At 41.6% G+C, this 23,011-nt stretch overlaps 1 protein-coding gene across 1 annotated transcript; it reads right to left on the reverse strand.

Annotated features, from left to right (window-relative positions):
* Positions 1–7,789: 7,789 nt before the first annotated feature.
* Positions 7,790–17,653, reverse strand: E2F6 (E2F transcription factor 6). The gene is made up of 7 exons (XM_050894989.1): positions 17,478–17,653; positions 14,324–14,372; positions 12,598–12,814; positions 12,126–12,284; positions 10,954–11,068; positions 9,303–9,450; positions 7,790–8,569 (listed from the first exon to the last, which is right to left on the reverse strand). The coding sequence occupies exons 1-7, from the start codon at positions 17,541–17,543 to the stop codon at positions 8,532–8,534; spliced, it is 792 nt and encodes a 263-aa protein (XP_050750946.1). The 5' UTR covers positions 17,544–17,653; the 3' UTR covers positions 7,790–8,531.
* Positions 17,654–23,011: the final 5,358 nt, after the last annotated feature.

Genomic DNA, 23,011 nt, shown 5'->3' on the forward strand with positions numbered 1-23,011 from the left:
GATTAATCAGATGTTTCAGATTTTCCTGTCTCATAATACAAGACTGATAAGATACCAAAGGACAAAAAACCCCAGTATATGTAAAATAAACATAAGGAACATTTATTTGTACATTTGTACACTTGGCTTCTCAATTGAAATTGTCAATAAGATGCTAATTTGGATTATGTGTTTGGAACATTGAATTTATTTGGCCATTTAATTTGTTAAAGGACATGCAGTAAGCATAAGCCCCGGGGCAGCATCTTTCAAGATAGCAGAGAGTTTTCCCATGCTGTCTTGAGAGAGGATGCTCTTCTAGGGTACCTGGGAGGTCCTGGCACCCACTGTGATTGCTTCATGAAGCACAGCAAGAAGTCCAAGGACTGCCCTTGTTGGTGCTGGGCAAGCATCCTATGGAGGGTCCTGGGGAAGCTGGTACGCTCGTAGGAGTCACTGCAGAGCAGAACTGATAGGAGTTTGCAAAGGAGTTGAAGGCAGTCACCCACTTTTTGCAAATGGGCACAGCCCAGAGGAATGATTTGTGCAGAGGCAGCAAGCTGCCTGATAGCAGTGTGATGTGGTGTTGAAAGGATATATGGGTTTATATGTAAGTAAAACAGTCCTTAGGGGACAGCCCACACTGAGATTCTCTCTATATGGAAACAGAAACCCCAAATTTCATCCTTCTGATAATCATAGTTCTGTATCTCAGTAATTCGTCTGTACTACCACTATTACCATTGTGAATCCATTATTACTTTCAAACTGAGAATTACCTACACAAAATATGGAAGTGTAACAATTCAGCTCCACGTATAATTTATTCAGCTTACTCGTGCCCATTTCAAAGCCACCATTTGCTGTCAATAAAGCACACAGCTGAATGACTGTTTCTAGTTGAACCTCGATTTTGTTAAACTGATCAGAAGCTCTTAATTGAATGAACAGACCCCATCCTGATCAGGTTTTGATTTCAAAGGTGATAAAAAACTTTTTAAGTGGCGTTGGGGGGATTCCCCCCCCCCCTACAGCTGTATCATTTTCTCTCCAAATCATAAATGCCATTTTGCAGACTTCCCTCCGTACCCCCCCAAAATAGCTTCCACTTGTCAATTTAAGAAATGGTCCATTGGCATAAAGCCAGCAGAGGGAGCATAAATGCCTGAGAAGTTTTCAGGCAACATCTATGTAAACAATTATTGTTGTCTTGTTTTGATTTCTAGGCAACAGATCCTCAGAGACACATACATAGCATACAGACAATATCTGGACAGCCTTCCAACCCCTTCTTTCCAGATTATGACACTCTTACGTTTTCTCCATGTATAAAGAAACAGGATTTTACAGATTGGGAATAAAAGATATTTTCATTTGGAAGATACTTGGTTTTTAGACTTTATGGAGTGATCATCTAATGTCACAAATTTAATTCCTTTTTGAAAAGAAATAAGATTCCTAGCTTCAATCTGCAGTAAATTTTTAATAGAGTCTAGAGTCTTTCAGACTGGGAGAAACACATAATTAATCAATAAATACACAGTAATCCATATTTTCCTTTTGTGCTATTCGGTGGCCCAGGGCTGTCAGTGTTTTTGTTACTTTCCAAACAAATCAAAACCACTGATCTGTGCATTGAGACTGCCAACCTATGTGTCAACTTTGGCAACTGAAAGACTGACATTTGTATTTATCCCTTTATTCAGTTCTCCAAGAAGAATCTGCAATTAAGACTTATTTGATCTCAAAAGAAAGGCAGCGCTAATGTTTTCACAGTATTTTGCTTTTATTTTCAAACCTCTAATCACAGGAAGAATTGATCCTGCAGTTCTTCAGGCAAATCTCTGTATTTCCCTCATGAATATTCTCCCAGAATGTGATCATTTTGCATCATTTCAAAGGTGTTTGTTTTCTCTTCACCTGAATAAGGACAGAAATCATAATCTCTGATAGCTTCTCACCAGTTTGAAGGCCTTGCACACATTGCTGGGCAGTTCAGGTTGAATCTGTCTCTAACACCAGGGGGATTTTTGCCAGAAGAAATTGTTTCTTACACAAAGCTAAAGTATTACCAGCATTGGTGATGAGAACATTGCTTTGTGTAAAGGTTCTTTGACGATTTGTGGGGAGTAGCTTTATCAAGTAAATCACGGTTCTCTACTCCTGACTATGAATTCTGTGCAACCTGCTTTAGTGTAAGAGATGGAGGCAGCATGTGGATATTGTCCTGGTTTTGTAGGTGTTTTAGGGATCATGAAGAGATCACAACTAACTTCTGGGAAGCTTGGTTTGATCCTTGAGTGCCCAGCTAACAGCAGAGTGTCTGGTGTTACTCAGAGTGCTTTCATAGCTGCTGTATGGTCAGGAAGAAATGGTCTGAATGTTCATGAGTCTCACCAGGGGAAAATGTGAGTTCATTCATTCGTCCATTCATTCATTCTACATACAATTTATTTTCTGGACACTTCTGGACAAGAGCACAGGCAGAGTACAACCTAGCAGATGAAAACGTCAGAAGACAGTCTCATCATAGTTTGCAGAAAGAGGGATCTTACCAATAACAGCATTAGAGATACTGACTGTGTCCTCCTTTTCAAAGTCGCATTAATGCCTTCCCTTGTTGCAGACACCATGCTAAAATTTTACCACTTGCAATATTTAGTAGGATATATTTCCTACAGGTACCTGTGTTCAAGAACTTCTTTTTGTGTGCTTGTAAAGAAAATCAAGTGGGTAACTGCCTACAAACAGCTACTGCTGCAAATAATGGAGGGAATTTCCCCCTTTGCTGATGTTTCCAGATCCAGAATTCTTCTATTGGAATCCTAGCTGTCTCTCAAATATTTTGGTTATGCTAAATCTCAGCCAGAAATCTTGATCTTTAGAGAAGTCTGTATCTAGCTTCAACCTTTACTGTTAATGACTGGTATAAAAAACATGGGGCCTATTGACCTGCTTTACTCTTCAAGTTTGCAGGTACTTGCTTCTTAACTTGCACTTAGAGGTCTGGGCCCATCTCTAATTTACAATCCCCTTGAAAACTTAATTATCCAAATAAATTCTGAAATGTTTTTACTGGACTTTGAACTTTTCTTCTGACAGATAACTTTTATTTTCACATTTGGAAATGAACTCTTTTAATGTTGAGGTCACAGTTTGTGCACACAAATGTTATCCTAGATTTAGGAGCCAGCAAGCCTCTTAAGAATTTGTGTGTCTTGTAATTAAAATATATATAAAAACAGGTTTTCCCTTTCTGAGCTTGCTGAAACTTTATATCTGATCTGACATCTTCCTAATTTGCAAGAAAATCTTTATCAATTTTTGTTTCTTTTTTCATGACATGCACTGTGGCTGCATATTAGAGAAGCAACAACTACTGCTGTAACCTGCTTGTGACATTTTTATGGTTATAGATGGGGGGGGGGGGGAGGGAAGAGTGTTCCTTAGAAGATGACAGCCGTACCACCAAAAGTGCTTGTCTGTCTGGAAAAGAATATTACATTATCTAAAAGCAGATCTGTGCAGGATTTGCATTAGAATCTACAAAAGACTGAAAGCAAAACTGTTCCAGGAACTTGAATAGCTTCTTGCAGATTTTTAGATTCCTAAAGTTTTCATTTGAAGTACTAATGCTAAGTCTTCCTTTTGAAGAAGGATGCTATGAAATGTTAGAGGCCTAATAAAAGTCGATAAAAGACTTAACGATGTCCTGAGCTTGTATCTTTTGAATTTGCTGTTACAACTTCTAGGATCGTCTCCTGTAGCCCCATCACTTAATCCAGGGGTGATTACAAACACTACCTCATTCATGGATCACGTTGTGAGAAGCTACCGTAAGCCCACGTATACACGGCGGGCGTCCAGACAGCACAGCTACAGGCCCTCAGGCAGCCCACCATCAGACGGCAGTGGGATGACAGGAAGGGAAGGAACCACGTATGAGATACAGGCAGAGAACCAGGCTTCTCTTTCTCTCCAAGCATCGTTAAGATTTCCTTCCAAACATATACCATGTTTTTTTACAAACGAGTATCCCAGTCCTTCAGTAAACATCTATGTTGAGAAGCCTCGTGTAGATTTATATAAATCGTACACAAACAAGTATAATTTATGTGATTTTAGCCTCAATACACTTCTCTCAAATTACCACTGGCAGATCAGAAGTAGAACGAAAAATAGCAGATTCCTGCTCCAGATAAACACTTCAGCAGTTACTTAAGTCCCAGCACAGTGCCAGAGCCAGCCTATACACCAAGATCATGGAACACATAAGGGTTTAAAGCTTGCAGTCAACTCCAGCTACTCGGGACCAGCTGATTGTCTAGCAAGCAGGCTAACTTCACCACTGAAAATTAGAAGAGCTAAAGTGACCTTTGAAATCAGTGTAAATTAATTATGCTTATAAATTAGGCTCTTCACACACAACAAAAAGATTATTCAAAATGAAGGAATTTGCTTTCTTTTAAGTGCTTTCCAAAAGATAATAATTTAATCTTCTCTCTTCTTTACAAATCACATTATTTAAAACCTGCAATTCACATCTGAAAACTTGGACAAGTAATTTCCCATACCAAATAAGGGCTGAACTGGCAACTTGTGGCGTTTGTTCCAGTTACAGAGTCAGCAAAACCAGGCCATTTCATAATTACGGATCCTGGCTGTTGCTATTGCTGATTAATGCATTGAGATGCTCAGCCATTCTTATTGAAGGAAAGACAAAAACGTTATTAGAGCTTTTTAACTGATTACAGGCAGGGTCCTCAAACAGCTGAGGGAAGTGCTTAAACATACAAATATACTGAAAATGGGCAGATACGGACTCAACAAAAATACTTTTAATAACCTTTCAGAAAATTATCAAGCATTATTATATAAATTCAGAGTAAGGTCCTATCACATTTACTTTTTAAGTGAGCTTGTAACTTGTATTTAAGTTCAGCATCGCTCAGGAACTTTTCCTCAAATCCAAGTCTAATCTTTTCAGCTAGTTAGCGTACTGAGCTTATACAGTACATTGTTTTCCAGTATCGCAAGTGGATTACTCTAAGTATCCAAGTAGTAACAAAAAAGTGGCTTAATCTCCAAAAGTCCATGTGTTCCACTGAAGGTGCACTATTAAAACAATGTATTTAAGAAAATAATTATAGTGTAACTGTCATATTACAGCTTCTCCCATTTCACTGTGATAATTGTGTAGCTTGAAGTTAAAAAATGAATTCTACAGCTAGGAAACCCGCACAAAGGAGGAAAAACAGAATCGCTAGATTTGTTCAAAATGAAAAATCCTATGTTTCGGTTAAATAAACTATGTTCTGCTTTTGAAGACAGACTTCCTTAACATTTATAAGATGGTTATTTTGTAAAAGTATACTTCCTTACTCCACAGTTCCACACACCGTATCATCACATAACAAAATCCCACCCTAACACATAGCATTCAGGATTAGTTGTTGGTGCTGGGCATTTTTACATGTTCAGGAAAAGTTATCCCAAGTTGTTGAACCAGTGTAGGGGGATCAATACTTCTGTTAGGCACAGACCTCTCTCCCCACCAAAACAGAAGAGCAGTGTAAAAAATCAAATGGCAAGTTTGCCATCTGGAAAGAAGCCAGCCACTGAAGGAAAAGGATGACCTTTCTGTGCGAAAAGATGATTTCTGATTTTTAACCCCCAGCTTCACTGGAGGAGCACCTTTCCCATTTTTACTGTGATCTACATATGAAATGTGCTTTCACTTTGCTTTTATTTATTATTGTAACAGCCCAGCCTGTAGTTTGCATTTTACAGAGATGCAGAAAAATAGTATCCAACACTGAAGTCCTATGTTCTGGAGCTGGAGGTTGGTAGCACGTACACAAGAAGTCAAGATTACTTTCTGACACAAGCTTGCACTTGGTGTATTTCTCTATTTGCATAGTATAATACTATGCATTTTGCAGAACTAGTGAACCTTGTAGAAAACTGGATTAACTCTCAATCCTTATTTAGGTATATTTAAGGTCTTCAGTGTCAACTACCCTACCTTATTTGTATTTATTAGTAGAACATAGGGCATTGTATTGGGTTTGCATGGCAAGGTTTTGGTAGCGGGGGGGCTGCAGGGGTGGCTTCTGTGAGAAGCTGCCAGAAGCTTTCCCTCTGTCTGATAAAGCCAACGCCAGCCAGCTCCAAGACGGACCCGCCGCTGGCCAAGGCCGAGCCCATCAGCAATGGTGGTAGTGCCTCTGGGATAACAGATTTAAGAAGGGGAAAAGAAACTGCAGCGGAAGAGAGGAGTGAGAAGATGTGAGAGAAACAACTCCGCAGACACCAAGGTCAGTGAAGAAGGAGGGGGAGGAGGTGCTCCAGGCGCCGGAGGAGAGATTCCCCTGCAGCCCGTGGGGAAGACCATGGCGAGGCAGGCTGTCCCCCTGCAGCCCATGGAGGTCCACAGTGGAGCAGATATCCACCTGCAGCCCGTGGAGGACCCCACGCCTGAGCAGGTGGATGTGCCTGAAGGAGGCTGTGACCCTGTGGGAAGCCCGAGCTGGAGCAGGCTCCTGGCAGGACCTGTGGCCCCACGGAGAGAGGAGCCCACGCTGGAGCAGGTTTGCTGGCAGGACTTGTGACCCCGTGGGGGACCCATGCTGGAGCAGTCTGTTCCTGAAGGACTGCACCCTGTGGAAGGGACCCACGCTGGAGCAGTTTGTGAAGAACTGTAGTGCATGGGAAGGACTCACATCGGAGAAGTTTGTGGAGGACTGTCTCCCATGGGAGGGACCCCACGCTGGAGCGACCCCACGCTGGAGCAGGGGAAGAGTGTGAGTCCTCCTCCCCATGAGGAGGAAGGAGCGGCAGAAACAACATCTGATGAACTGACCGCAACCCCCATTCCCCATCCCGCTGTGCCACTCGGGGGGAGGAGGTAGAGAAAATAGGGAGTAAAGTTAAGCCCAGGAAGAAGGGAGGGGTGGGGGGAAGGTGTTTTTAAGAATTTGGTTTTATTTCTCATTATCCTGCTCTGATTTGACTGGTAATAAAATAAATTAATGTTTTCCCCCAGTCGAGTCTGTTTTGCCTGTGATGGCAATTGCTGAGTGATCTCCCTGTCCTTCTCTCGACCCACGAGCCTTTCATTATATTTTCTCTCCCCTGTCCAGCTGAGGAGGGGAGCGATGGAGCGGCTTTGGTGGGCACCTGGCATCCAGCCAGGGTCAACCCACCACAGGCATTGAATTCCACAGCCTCTGTCTAAAAAGGCTGTAGAGTTCCTGGTTAAAATGTTCAGAGGTTTATTAGGCTGTGTTGTTCTCACTTGTGAGTAGCTGGATAGTTGTTGATACTGTGTCATTGGGAAAACGACTCGGAGTTCTGATTTAAAAATAAACCAACCAACCCACCCACCTCTCCCCACACAGAAAACTATGAAGTACACTTTTCAGTACTGGAGTGAAATGAGCCCAAGTATGGCATTTGTATAGCCGCAGTTAATCCACTTAGAAAACCCAGTATCAAAATTCTGAAGCTTCATTTTAGAGATACTAAAGATGGATGAATACAGATGTAGTTCTAAAGTATTTTACGTATTTCTGCAAGCTAAAGCCACAAAGAGATCATGCTGTATGTAAACTCTGGAAACTCGAAGGGACCAATTTACGTAGTTATGGATCATAATGTTTCTTCTGAAAATTGCTACAGTACTGTGGCATCACAAGAATCAGATCTAACTGCTAGCTGCCAGCACCACGTATAACAGATTTAAAGTTCTCACATCAGTTTTAATGTTTGTGGTTACGCAGTGAATTCCAATAAAGACAACCCAACATGTTTCATTAGACTGACCGATTGGACTATTGAATATTTTTATAAGCTTCTTTTATTTCTTTGCTGTACAAAGGCAGAAATGCAAACCATCTCAATAAATCTACATCAGTAACTACCTAGACATGATACAGATATATACAAAAAGCCCAGTTATTTAACTTCAGTGTTGATACCATAGTTCATGCAGAGCTGAATGCAAACAATGCAAACAGCATCTACACAGTGTAAGGCATAACTCTCACGATATTTACATCTTGTTCCTTATAGTGAAGGCTTCTGATACACCAGTTCTTTGTTACACTCGTATGTGACAATCCCGCTTAGTAGTAGTGCAGCCTCAGAACTGAAAAGTGCATTTCTTTATTATATACATTCTCATAAGGATTGTGGATCATTCCAGAAATAGTTTTCAAATCTTCATTTTTAGAAGTAATTAATTGCCTATGTTTTCCGTCAATTAAAATTATTTCATAAGCTAAAAATACCATTTTCCCAAAGCTCTGCAGGTCACATGCAATCATGAAAACAAAGCTCCTAAAAGCAACTCTAGGAACTGTCGTCTTTTGACTTGGGAAGATAAGCAATCCTGCGAAAGCACTCAACCAACCCACTGCTGTTTTAAATTTAAACCACTTTGGAACATTTCAGGTTAGTAAGTTTGCAGATCCAAGCAGCTTTGGAAAAGCTCTATAACACAGATATTTACATTCTGTATTAGATTTTTGAGTTGTAATTAATCTGTCATCTCAGGTGGTTTGTTTTTTTTCTTCCCCCGGAGATCTCACTTTGAAAGGAAAGTAAAAAAAGGAATACAATTACTGTCATTGTAGGAAATACAATTCTGAGTCATTTCGCAAGGAAAATAAAGGAAAAAAAATGCCTAAGATTAAAAAGTCGACTCTTCCCCTCAACTATAAAGCAGCACTGCTAAAAATAATTTATCTTTTGTGTTCTGAGCTACTGCAATTCCCGCCACATTTATTTTTAAACCACAACATCCTGCAGCATTGGGGCTCGGGAGGCTATATTCCAGCCAATCTTGTTTTAGGAGATCAAAATACTACATCCCCTCTTCTGTCTGCCCTCCCTTAGACAGGGCTGTAATGAGCAAAAGCAGCACACACTCTTGTTTGACACAGCATCTTAACTCTGATGACACCTATTTCAGCTGAGCTGCTGGACTCTGCAGTGAGGCAGCTGAGAACTGACACGCGTTGTTCCATCCGCAGAGCGCAGCTCTGACAGGAAACCAGTAACGAGCAAAGGAAGGAAAGGGTCAGGGAACAAGAGTGCCTTGCTACGTGTGCACGTGCCTGACTCTCTGACCTCCTGCTGTTGTGAGGTAACACAACAGCACAGACTTCTCTTTCAGGCGTTTCCTATACTCCCACACATCTTGGACCACAAACTATGCCCAGAAAAATTATAATTGTACAGTTTTCAACTTTATCAGAATGGTATGACCATCTTTAAAAAAAGTATTACATGGGGATAAAAATGTAAATGGAAGACACTACCTTCATCAGGAGGAACTGATGGCTCAGTTTCAGAAGTGACAGTATCCATATCTTCAAAAGTTTTGGCACCTGGCTTCTCTTGTTCCACCTCACACAGATACACATCAATGGGTCCTTTTGTGCTCTTGACATGTACTTCTATGCAATCCTATAAAACAGCAACTTGCGTATAAACCAAAGAACAAATCTTACACATAATTTATTTATTTTTGCACATATTTTAAAGCCAATAGATTAAGAACAGAACAAATACAGGAATGACATAACTATTTAAAATTGTGTTATTAGTTCTACATAAAATATGACTATTACATAGATTTGTAGGCCAATTATTAAGCAACACTAAACTAACAAGGTTTCATTTTTGATGAAAATGCACTTAACGAATCTTTGTTTAGTCTTTTTACTGACCTTTACCTATATGACCAAGATTTATTATACGTTTAGGAAGAGTAACAAAATTTAAAACTTGGCAAGTCAATGCCATGGATCAGAAAACAATTCAGAGCACATAGCAGCTTTAATAATATGTCAAAGCAACTAAATCGTATTACTTTTACTGCTGTCCTTCAGCGGACATCTCATTGCAAGGCACAGAGCAAATCAAATTTAATGGGCAACGGAGAGAAGATTCTCTTCTCTCTAAAATACAGATTTTTAAATCCTGCCTTCTTTTGCTTCAGGAAGCCTCTGAAATCTTATCTTTTTCATCTCCGCAGGATGACAGCCAGCTCCTTTTACCAGTGAAACCACTGGAGATCTATGCAGTGGATCTAAGTCTTCTGGTTCTACGGTATCACCTCCCTTTCTGTGCACACAGCAAGGCAAACTTGATGACTACACAATTAAGAACATTATAAAAAATGCACACGGAAAAGGAAAACAGAATTAAAGCTCCATTTGTTATCTTAAGCTTACTTCCAGTATTTCCCCTCTTTCACAGCACTACTTTGAACAGTGGATTCCCAGTATATAGGCCCCGATGCAGGTGCAGTGCGACTGGGTGCAGAGGGCAAAGCTATGGCTCCTCTGTATGACCTGAATGGAAGGATGTGTGTTGTACCATGAGGTGAGGACAGGGCACAGCTCCCCACCTCCACGAAAAATCCATCTTGACATGATCTACTAGAGTGCCAAAATGTTTTGTCAACCATACTGTGTATTTCATACTTCAACATTATAGTAACAATAGCTGCCTACTCATTAAGCAGTAAGACAGCATTTACATGCTCTTAAGATCATTATCAAATCGTGCTTATTGCTTTGTTTGGTTAGATTTACAATTTTTGTAGATTTTTGTATACAACCATTAACAGCTCTTTGAGAGTTTCATTATCCTAGTAAATTATCAAACAAACTGATAGTGGAAATAAGTAACATTTATTACAGCTGTTCCATTCTTTCTAGCAAAACCAAATACCTAAAGCTCAGACATGTTTATTGTTTAATAATTTAGGTAAACAGAAAAATACTGAAAAATAAGTTTCTTAGACTATTATCCCTACAGCACTGTTTAGTGGAACACAAGAACAACGAAGTACCAAGATTTGCTATACATGACATAGAAACTGGAAGTCAATTACTGATTGCTGCTGCAAAAATAAAGTTTGAGAACTTTTGTTCCCTTAAGAGAGAAATGTATAAAACTTACTTCTTTAGGAATTGGTATTTCCAATTTGGTTTCCTCTGGAGCTTTGATTGCAATCACAATCTGTTCTTGAAATGCCTGAATGCTACAGATATCTTGATATGTCACATAAGCTAGTGTATACATTGGTCAAGGATTCTGTAAAGTAATTTTCTAATGGGCAGAAGCAAAGAGTATGATGTTAAGATATGTTGAAGCAGAATGCCAACTTAAGAAAAGTGGTAAATAGTTCACTGAGGTTACTTTAATACTAGCTTTGTAAAATTAAGTATTAGCTAACAAGTGGAAAACCTTTTTTCTTTATTTCTAGGAAGGAAAAAGCTTTTAAAAAATAGAGATATTCAATATTAAAAAACCAAACACATTTGACAAACAGTTTTCACAGATGCTGTCATAAGTCTACAAAGTAGAGGGAACACTGCCCTTGAGAAACTACTTCTTTGTTTTGTAATATTATGCACGTAAATAATTTCCTGGAAAACTATAGAATTATTTTCTTAACCAGAACAGGTAAGGTGTAATGAAAAGTTTTCCTGATATCATACAGAAACTGAACACATTTCATTTGAGCACAGACCTTAACATTCTGCCAGACAAGGGAGCTAAGTAATATTTTATTGTAACCCAAAGCCAAAATCCAATGTTTATGTCATATTAAAAGAAATCCCTTTTCTATTATCAAAACCCATCTGAAAGACAAGACTGCACTGGAACCTATCTCAAGAGACAGAACAGTATTAGGACACAACCAACGTACCATTATGTCTTCTTGGCAACAGGCCACTGGGACTCTGTTTTGGGTCCTCTTTCTCATCTCACTAAGCAACTCAATCTCACTGGTAGGTCAAGACCTGCCCCTGAGACAACTTTACTCTACAACGGAGAGAACAAGGTGATGGTCAGGGTACTAAGACTATTGTCCCACTTCCATTCTTCTGCAGTGGAAAGGTCACACAAGTAGCACTCCCCTGAGAACAGGCTACATTGCGCATGATACTGAGAAGCAGGGCACACGACTAACATACACTAATACAAAATAACCAAAAAGTTTCCTATTATGAAACTCATTATCAACTATTACTGCATACCTGTGGTATCAGCCTACACTTATTACTAGATACCTGAGTACTTGCAACCAAAACCACGTTAAAGTAATGCAAGAGTTAAAAGGATATTTTGCATTTTCTTTGTCATCTGTTAGTTCAAATAACTGATGAGCACAATCCTTGATTAATTCATCCAGAGCTTCTTCCATGGCTGACAAGTCAGAAAGTTCATCTTTAAGGTTGTGCTGCTCTGGTGCTTTTCCAACAACTTGGTCAAGATTAGAACCTCTAGAAGAATATGAAAGTTGTCTAGTATGTTTATATACATAAGAGCCTGTTTATTGAACACAAAGTATACTAATAGAAAACAACCAGGAACTCTGGCATCCTTTACTCTGCTGAAATATGCTTCATTGTGCTTTTCCACTTGATACTTGTTAATATAGTAATTCAGACAGCCTAAGGATACAGAAGAACTTAAAAATATTTTATCTATTAGAAGTAATGCAATATGCTTAAAAATACTCTCAAATTTATAAACATTACTCAACATTGTTGTGTTTCATTGTGTCAGAAATTAGAAGTTTCAAAGCCAACTCACACCCACTGGATAAGATTCTTAGATCTTTTCTGAATTAAGTGGATTCCATCCAACACATTGGTGATGTCATATACTCTTCGTTTTCGTACTCCAAGTGTTGTTGCTACTTCATTTAAATCAAGGACACCGTCTGGAGCTGTTTTGACAAGATCCATGAATTTTCGGGTCAAATAAACCAAGGATGCATCAAATCGAGGCTTTTTGACTTTCAGAGTTCCTGTAAAGTTTTGATAGAATATTTAAACTACTACACAAGTATGAAGTGTTCCTTAAAAAAACAATAGTGATGAAGTAATGAAGATAAAAGTCTGAAAGCACTGCAATTAACGCTGACATCATATACAGTCTATTAACCACATATACCTTCATTTGTTTGCAATAATCGTATCTAAATAGCAAGCATACATCTTCATGCTTTCAACGTTCATGACTTCAGACTGCTAGCAGGGATATTAATAGTTGTGTAACTGTATGTTCTGTAGGACATGAGCTCAGACTACTGAATGAAACCTTTGGTTAACTATAGAGCGCACTGCCAGAGAACTGCAGCTCTATCATCTGCTCCATGACACTTGAAATGTTTTTTCACACCCTTTTGGCCCAGATTAGCCAGTAGATCTCCCAAATAACATTCAGGCATGGTTCAGGAGTTAGCTTGGTTTCAGGGACTCTCTCAGCCTGGACGTGACCAATCTCTTCTGGAGTATGAGAACTTAATATATGGACAAACTCTGGCTGTACTATTTGGCCTCAGGGCAAAAGAACTGGCAATGCCGTTGTTTAATTTACTAATGCAACAAAGATCTACAGATACCAGGACACCACAGGTTTAAGAGATATCCCTGTGCTATGTGTATCCATTATCAGCATATTTGCAGAAACAGCAGAAAAGTTAACTGATGAACAGCTTGTTTAACTTTAGATTGTTATTTATGTATGCATAAAGTATAAAAAAGCATGTATTTTTGAGGCACAAAAAAGACATGTTACACATGCACTCATCTGATGCTAGAGTCAATGAAAGACTGTCAAATCCTGCTGTTACTTGTCTTTTCTCCTGCAAAGCAAACCAGGTATTGCATATCTAATCAGACTGTGTCACTGAGTAATATTCCAGTCTAATGCTTCAAGAGAATGTGTGTGCGTGTGTGTTCATGCACATGGGTGCGTGTGTAAGGAAACTTCCCTAGAAAACACTCTACTTCAAACTTCAGTATTTTTCCTAGGATGAATGAGACATGCACTTTTACTCGTAGTATATCACACCCATTCCATGGCTGCAAGATTGTGCACTCTTTAACATGAAGTGACAGGTTCAACAACTCAGTTTTGGACTGTGTTACTGTGAGATGTGTGAGACTATTCAATTGGTGAGAAAAAACAAAAAAACAAGGCAAATTCACTCAAGCTTGTATTTACATTTGTTAATACCAGTTGAAAACCAACATTTGCCAGCACGATGTTCCAGTTTTCTCTAACTCACTTTCCCCGTACATTACTTTCTTTATAGCAGTGGGGAGGTATACTTGCAGCAGATTTAAAGAGGAAAAACTATGAAGAATGTGTTGCTTTGTATCTGTTTTTTCATATAGTGTGCAGCATTCCTCCTGTTCTGCCTATAGTAGATACACAGCAATTTCTCATTTGTTTACAGCATGTACTCAGCATTGTAAAAAAGCACAAAATACTTCAGAATAATCTTCACACATGGAACACAGCAACTTACTTCTCACAAACTGTACGTCGTCATCCACATTCAGATTGATCATTGGTGGCTGGGGAAAAAACAAAAAATAACTGACATAAAATGCTATCTACACAGGAATCTTCTCCAGAAGAAATCCCCAAATCAACTCTAGATGCAACAGCCATCAGAGTGCTGACATTTCAACAGATATTACTGTGAAGGAGTGTCACTGGATAGAAGGGATACATGCTCATTAATTCCTGTCAGAATTTTCAGCCCTTAATCTCAGCACATCTCCCTCTGTCTTGGAAAGCAGGAAATGCCACTGAACTCGCTAATGCTCAGGCAATGGTCACAACACACAGATACCTGTATAAACTCTACAAATACAAGCTTCAGCTGTTCCATGTAACAGCTCACATACAGAAGATACACTGCCTATTATACAGCATTACAATTACATATTACAATACAAGACTGGCAGCAGAGTCTGCTCTGGTCAAGAAACTGACATGACAAGCCTAAGTAGGTACTTCATTCCACCCCTCACCCCAATTTAACAAAAGGAGTATTTTCAAATTCAGACTCATTCCAGATGGAAGAGACCTGAGAAGGTCTCTGGTCCAACCTCCAACTCCAAACAGGAACAGCCATTAGATCAGAGCAGCTTACTCAAGGCTTTATCCAATTGGGTCTTGAAAATTTCAAGGGATGGAGGCTACACCTCTCTGGGCATCCCATTGCACTGCTTGCCTGTCCTCACAGTGAGAAAGTTTCACTTTACATCAAGTTGCAACCTCCCTTGCTTCTTTTGTTTCAATTCATGGCTATTTCCTTTCAGCCTCCCATCATGCCCAGCTGTGAAGTGTCTGGCACCAGCTTCCTGTTAACTTCCTTGCAAGTACTGAAAGGCTGCTGTGGCTTAACAAGCTCCCTCAGCAGTTTTTCAACAGCCTTCCTGTACTGGTGGGCCTAAAATGGACACAGCATTCCAGGAGCAGCCTAACACATGCCAATTAAAGAAGAAGAATCACTTCCCTCGATTTGCCGGCTATGCTCCTAATACAGCCTCATATGCCTCAATGCCAGGGCACAGTGCTGGTGCACGTTTAGCCCACTGTCCACCAGGACCCCCACGTCCTTTCAGCAGGGTGGTCCCCCCGCCTGCACCACTGCACACTTGAATTTTCAGCTTCCTTGGTTGAAGTTTATGAGGTGTCTGATGACCCATTCCTCCAGCCCATGCCTAGCTGTCTATGGCACCTTCCCCACCCATAAACATCGTGAGGGTGCATCTCGTGTTCTCCTCCTATCAAAAGGACAGGTCCCAGGACAGACCCCTGAGGAACACCACTTGTAATCTACTTTCGGGTAAAGGATGAACCACGAACCACTCCTCTTTGAGCATGACGATCCAGCCAGGTTTTTTTACTCATCTAGTAGTTTACAATCTGTAACATCCCAACTCAAAGAGAATGCTGCTGCAGAAAACTGTTTCAAAAGTCCTGCTAAAGCTAATGCAGATGACATCCAAGGCTTTGGACCTACAGGTCTAGTCATTCATCACCAAAGGTAATCAGGTTGCAAGTGTAGTCATGTTGGCTATTCCCAATTGCCTTCTCCTTCACAGGCTTAGAAATAGCTTCCAAGAGAACTTCCTTCACGATTCTCCAAGAGACTGAAGTGAGGCTGACTAAGCTGTAGCGACCTCCACAACCCCTCAAAGATCATGAGAGCAACCTCACAATGACATCAGCCAGCTCTCTCAGGATGTACCCCAAGTGGGTCCTATGGACTTGTTTGGGTTGAGATTTCTCAAGAGATTCCTAACTTGACACTTTTCCATTGCTGGTTGTTCCTCTCCTTGAATCCTGTCTCTTAGACACAAAGCCTAGGGGACATCAGTTCTTAAGACCCACACAAGAAGGCCAAGTACTTCAGCCTTATCTGTGTCCACTCTTCCTAAATCACCTGCCCTACTTCATAGCAGGTTCACGTTCCCCCCCGCCTCCTTTACTGCTAACGTAACAGTAAAAAGTTCTTGTCACCCTTGACATTCCTTGCTAGTTTCAACACTAGAACTTTGGCTCTCCTAGCATCATACCTACATGTTCAGATAACATTTTTTATCCTTCTCCTTTATCGCCTGTCCTTGCTTCCACCTCCTGCATATGTTCTTTTTGCCCTCCCCAGAGTGCAGGCACAGCTGTACCCACCCCTCAACACATTTACTTGTTGCCGTGAGTATCAGGATGGAATGTCCCTGTCCTCACAGGCCTCCACCTCTTCGGCTCCTCCAACTTTCAAAGTTGCCTCCCCTAAAATCTCAACTACCTGTTGCCTGAATAAGCTGGAGTCCAGGTTCTGCACTCTGCTACTAGCCTTCCTCACCACATTCAGGGTCTTGAACTCCACTATTCCATGGCTGTTACAGCCAAGTCTGCTAATGATTACCACATCCTTGACTTCCCTGTTTATGAGAACCAGATTCAGGAAAGCATCACCCCTGGCTGACTCATCTAAACACCTACATAAAGAAGCTGTGCCCAACACCCTTTGTTTCTTACAACTGTCATCTCCAATAACAAGAAATTTCCAATTACCAGTGTAAAATTCATGTAAACTTTTTCATGGCTTTAAGGCAATACTACCAAGTAATACTTAGTCCAACAGTCAAGGTTAATAAAAATAAGCATTTTTAAGAAGTTTCACAGAATTAAAAGTAGGCCTGTTTTTTGTTAGCTACCTCATAACAGTACTAAAAGTAGCAGTGGAAGCTACATATAAGAAGATTACCTGAACAGCACAGATGTTCAGAGAAGAACAGACTACACAGCTGTAGTCTGTTTTTCTCAAACATAGCTACAACCTATTTAACTCGTTTAAGAGGCTATAGGTAACACAGCTAAGAAAATCATCCCTTTGCACTACGACTAACATCACTACGTTCTTCCTTCCCGGGCAGCCTGCTAAAATGCAGCAAGGAAGGGAAGCACCACAACGCCCCTTTCGTGCACCACTCTGGCTAGGCCTGCCACATCTTTCCACCTCGGGGATCTCCTGCCGGACAGGCGAGAGAAAGGACTTTCGGGAATCTCCTTAAAACCTCCCGCGGCGGGAGCAAAGCGTTGCAGTGCCGTCCCGCCCTTTCCCCATCCACAGGCAGCACCTCCCTTCCCCGCCCGCCGTGTACCTCACTCACACGCAGCGTGTCCGGCCGCAGCGGCCTCAGACGCTCCCACTTGGCAGGGCTGGCCATGTTCGCCCGGCCCCTCCTCCTTCCTCCGGCCAGCCGGCCGGCCGCGGCCTAGCGCGGCGGGAGGCCTCTCCCGCCCTGAGGCGAGGCGGCGGAGGAAGGGCGCTCAAAGGCCTTCACGACGAGTCTCCGAGTCCTTGTCGGAAGAAAGCGCCGCCATCCCCACCCCACCTCCGGGAGGAGGGGGCGGCAGGGGCCCTCCCACCCTCACCGCAGTCCGTTATGGCCGCCTCTCCCCTCCCCCCCACCCCCCCGACCGCGAGCGGACGGTTGGGCAGGAGAGCGGAACCCCCGCCCCTCCCCGGCCCGTGCGCACGCGCGCGCGTCCGCCACCCTCCCGCCAGAGCCGCGGCGCGAGCGAAGGTGACGACGACGAACCTTCCCCCCAACGGGCAGCGAGGCGGCCGCTTCCCTTACCCACTGACCCCTGCGGCGCGCTCGCGCCGCCGCCCCGCCCACCGCGGCTTTCCCGCCCGCCCGCCTGTCAGCGGCTGCGGGGGCAGGGACAGGGCCGTCCTTTCCGTCCCCTCAGCGCGGCGGGCAGGTGTCTCTGCAGGGCAGTCTTCTCCTCTGGACGCCGGGAGGAAGGAGACTTCTCCGGCTATCGCCCGGATTGGCGTTTCCTCCGCTCTCATCACCCTCCCAGAGCGGCGGAGAAAAGGATTCGCTCGCCCCCTTCCTCCTTGTGTTGCCGGTGGGGTGCAGCCGGCAAGGGGAGCTCCCTTAAGCACTGTAGTGGGCTAAAGTGGGTTAAAACGAGGACGTTCTCACCACTTCGGTTACTGCAAGGAGGGAGGTTTTTCTTCCCCCCGTGTACAGCATGAGCAAGGTGAGAGCGCCCTGCCCCAAGCACCGTCGTGTAAATAGGTGTGAGAATAATTAGTATCGCTTTCTTGCCAAATAACCTGCTTCTGTCACGACTTGCTAGTATAAGGCGTCCAAAGCTGTGTATGTCAGTCACCGGGCAGATGAGGATCGCATGTCCATGTCAAGAATAAGGTAATTATGAGAGGTTTGTGGGTGAAGGGATAGGTATGTTCCTCCAGGGCCAGAGAGGAGCCAACGAATGTCGCTTGTCCGAACTAAGCCTGTCCATTTACCTTCCAGCAAGAGGTCCCAGATCCTTTCCCAAATCCCAACTCCATTGCTCCTGCCCTTTCTTCCACACTTCAGATAACCTTTTACAAGCACTGACTGTTGCCTTGCTCATTTGTCAGCATCAGCAGTAATCTCAAAATTTCTGATTTAGTAGGTAAAGTCTGTTTGTCAGACAAAAACATTTCTTTAAAACACAACTTGTTAGATAGCTGATCTGTTGAGTGATTGCTCTTTATGGCAATTAACTGTCCTCTACTGTATTGTACAACAGATAAGTCTGTCATGGAGTTCTTTTGCTTAAAGAATTTGTGAACTGTTTTGCTTCCCCCACCTACACCTTTGGTGAAATTTCCAGTCACTTCCGTTCCCCATCCTCAGGGCAGGTGCTCTGGAGAAATGTGATTTTCATTAGACATGTAAAACTGCCAGTCTGATATGAGGAGTTCAAAGCCATGAAGAACTTCATTCATCTTCTAATATGCTAGACTGGACAGGTCAAATAACACTCTATTATCTTGAAAAAATACTGAATTCATTGTAATTTACTAGCTGTTTCATATCCCTTCGGGTTAGATATTTCTTTGGAGTAGCTTATGTCACCACTGATACATCAGATGCCTTGACAGAGGATGGAGTTTTCTTCATAGTAACCAATTTTCAATCAATTACTTGCATGATAATAATTGTCCTTGTAGACGTGTGTAGAACTAAGGTGAGTTGTTCTCATGCTCTAATCAATTTATAAGAAAAAAAGGGGGAAAAATATGTTACAGCTCCTCAAAGGCATGATGTCTGTGTTTCAGGAGGCATGAAGCCTTGAGCTGTGCAGTTAAAGATGTCATGCAAATGCTGCTTGTCAGTATTGTAAGGAGAGCTTAGACTGCTGCAGATGCAAAAGGTTTTCCTGTCATGGAAGCAACACATCACTGAAATGTGAAAAAGCTCATTTTTGTGCGGGCAACATGATCCTTGCTAACTACTCTGTAGTGATAAATGTAGTCCCATAAGGAATGATTATTTCTTCCCCTTTGTTATACTCTTAAGTGGAAGACGTATCTTACCATTGTAATCACAGATTGTATAAACCCTCTATGATAAAGTAGTGTTTTTCCAACTGGAACAGCAAAATGGTTTGGAATAGATGTCTTGGGCCACTTGTGTTTGGGGTGATGTAAGGAATGTGCCACGCAGTATAAAAGTCATTGAATAGGATTTTGATGATTGTTGGGTAGTCAGGTATTAGGAGGGAGGCTAACGACTCATAATTTGAGGATTAGGATACGCGAATTTCTGTATTAACCCATGTGGAAAGCATTGCATCAACATTTAACTATGCTGTTGTTCTAGCCAGTCATAAGATCAAATTCTGTTGTTCCTGTGCTTCTCTGTCCTTGGCTGCTGACGTATCTAACTGAGTGAAGAAAAGCCCCACATGGATTCAGATTGAGGAAGATTTTTCTATATTTACATGAAAATTATAAAGCCTAATTATTCTTTTAAATGAAAATTAGATTTTGAAGTAACTGACTGGACTATCAGGAGTTTTGGTGTGGCATTCTGTTGATTGAAGAGTTTGATTCTAGTGTGTTATTATTTACATTTTATAAAACTGATAATTAAATTTATCCCACATTCTTTATTACTCTTGTAGATGAAAATGTAAATTATACTCAATTTACTGTTATCTTATTGCATATGAAAATGGCTGTGCATTCTTTTTAATATCTCCAGACATTAATCGTACAAGACATGATTCTTACAATGAAAGATTTGCATATTTATCTGAAATTGTTTTCTTCGATGGCATTGATTCTTAATCTGCCACCAGGGGGCAATAATTCCATTTCCTAAATCTGATCTTTTAACATTAACACATACTAAAACAGTGGTTTCATTAAAATTTTTGAGGGACTATATGTGAAAGTCAAAACATAATTTTCTTAAAAATGCTTCACTTGGGTAATTTAATATTTTACTCTGCACTACTTAGGCATGTAGATTTTACTTTTATTTTGAGCAGCTGAAATTAGACTGCTATGTAAGTTTTTACTGGTGAACCTCATGCAGCACTGTGATGGTGCAAGGTTTGGATTTCATGCAAAATAGGATTTTTTGCATTTTTTATATTGCCATTGTAATATTTAAAAATTTGTTTTGAATTCCATTACTTTCCTGTTCTTCTTCTATTTTTTTGTTACACTAATGTCCTATTAATATATATTTGCCTACATATGTAATCCTGAATTTGGGAACTGTATCACCTGACAGGTACCTTTATATCCTTATATGATAGGTATTTATTTTATTTATGTACATAGTAGTTCCAACATACTGCAGTTAAAGCCAAGGCTGCCTTCTGTAAAAATCTGTACAATTCTGTATCAAATGCAATCTTCCCTTTAATAATAATAATCTTGTAACTGGATCTTCCATTAGGTGCATGTGTATTGTTGAAAAGATGAGCCAGAGGAAATATCTTCCTGCAAAGCTGCAAAAGTACAAAATCATGAAAGACAGAAATAGCTGTAAGTATCTGTTTAAACTACACAGAATCATAGAATCATCCATATTTTAGTATATTAATATGTATGTCTGTATAAACTTACTAGCCTCCCTAAGGTCCTGCTAAGGTCCTCACCACTGCATAACAATTAAACATAAAGGTGTGGAACATTACTATGTAATTTTTTACACTGTGAAATGTAATGATTTAAATCTGTTTCTGGTAATAGTACAGTCTTTCTTGATGTGCTTAGGTTAGTCTGACTGAAAAAATTTGTTCCTGTATACATGGCAAATAGTCATCCATTAATTTAAGAAGGCAAATCTCTCATTTCTTCACTTTGTCGTATGAGTATGAGGAAGATTGAGTCAGTTAATCAGATCTGAACAGCACGGTGCTAAACAGCATTCTCTTTTGTGATGTCCTGAATGGCACACCTGAAATAAAATTAAAAGTCATGGATGTGGTATCATGTTGGAGACGTAGGTTTTAGGACATGATATAAACTGAAGCTCCTACTTTTTGTACATATAATCCAGAAAAGAAATTATATAGATGGAAAAAGTACCCTTAAGGTGACATTAGGATTATGTAAATAGCATCCTCCTGGAAATTATGCTAAGGCACATGGAAAATAAGGAGGTGATTGGTGACAGCCAACATGGCTTCACTAAGGGCAAATCATGCCTGACAAATTTGGTGGCCTTCTACAATGGGGTTACAGCGTTGGTGGATAAGGGAAGAGCAACTGACATCATCTACCTGGACTTGTGCAAAGCATTTGACACTGTCCCGCATGACATCCTTGTCTCTAAATTGGAGAGACATGGATTTGATGGATGGACCACTTGGTGGATAAGGCATTGGCTGGATGGTGACACTCAAAGAGTTGGAGTCAACATCTCGATGTCTGAGTAGAGACCAGTGACAAGTGGTGTTCCTCAGGGGTCGGTATTGGGACTGGCGCTGTTTAACATCTTTGTCGGTGACATGGACAGTGGGATGGAGTGCACCCTCATCAAGTTTGCCGACGACACTAAGCTGTGTGGTGCAATCGACACGCTGGAGGGAAGGGATGCCATCCAGAGGGAGCTTGACAGGCTTGAGAGGTGGGCCCGTGCGAACCTCATGAAGTTCAACAAGGCCAAGTGCAAGGTCCTGCACACAGGTTGGGGCAATCCCAAGCACAAATACAGGCTGGGCAGAGAATGGATTGAGAGCAGCTCTGAGGAGAAGGACTTGGGGTATTAGTGGATGAAAAACTGAATATGAGCCAGCAATGTGCACTTGCAGCCCAGAAAACCAATTGCGCCCTGGGCTGCATCAAAAGAAATGTGGCCAGCAGGTCGAGGGAGGTGATTCTGCCCCTCTACTCTGCTCTGGTGAGACCCCACCTGGAGTACTGCATTCAGCTCTGGGGTCCTCAGCACAGGAAGGACATGGACCTGTTGGAGCGAGTCCAGACGAGGGCCACGAAGATGATCAGAGGGCTGGAGCACCTGTCCTATGAGGAAAGGCTGAGAGAGTTGGGGTTGTTCGGCCTGGAGAAGAGAAGGCTCCGGGGAGACCTTATTGCAGCCTTCCAGTACCTAAAGAGGGCCTACAGGAAAGCCGGAGAGGGACTTTTTACAAGGGCATGCAGTGACAGGACAAGGGGCAATGGTTTTAAACTGAAAGAGGGTACATTTAGATTAGATGTAAGGAAGAAATTCTTCACTGTGAGGGTGGTGAGACACTGGAACAGGTTGCCCAGAGAAGTTGTGGGTGCCCGATCCCTGGCAGTGTTCAAGGCCAGGTTGGATGGGGCTTTGAGCAACCTGGTCTAGTGGAAGGTGTCCCTGCCCATGGCAGGGAGGTTGGAACTAGATGA

The sequence above is a fragment of the Gymnogyps californianus genome, chromosome 3, assembly GCF_018139145.2.
Source record: "Gymnogyps californianus isolate 813 chromosome 3, ASM1813914v2, whole genome shotgun sequence".
Classification (NCBI taxonomy): domain Eukaryota; kingdom Metazoa; phylum Chordata; class Aves; order Accipitriformes; family Cathartidae; genus Gymnogyps; species Gymnogyps californianus.

Bases quoted from the DNA above. Each gene is read 5' to 3' on its own strand.
- E2F6 (XM_050894989.1), bottom strand. From the start codon at position 17,543: ATGGCCAGCCCTGCCAAGTGGGAGCGTCTGAGGCCGCTGCGGCCGGAC. The intron at 14,373-17,477 runs GTACACGGCGGG...TTTTTTCCCCAG, and splicing joins ACACGCTGCGTGTGAGTGAG to CCACCAATGATCAATCTGAA. The intron at 11,069-12,125 runs ATATCCTTTTAA...ACCAATGTATAC, and splicing joins GATGACAAAGAAAATGCAAA to ACTAGCTTATGTGACATATC.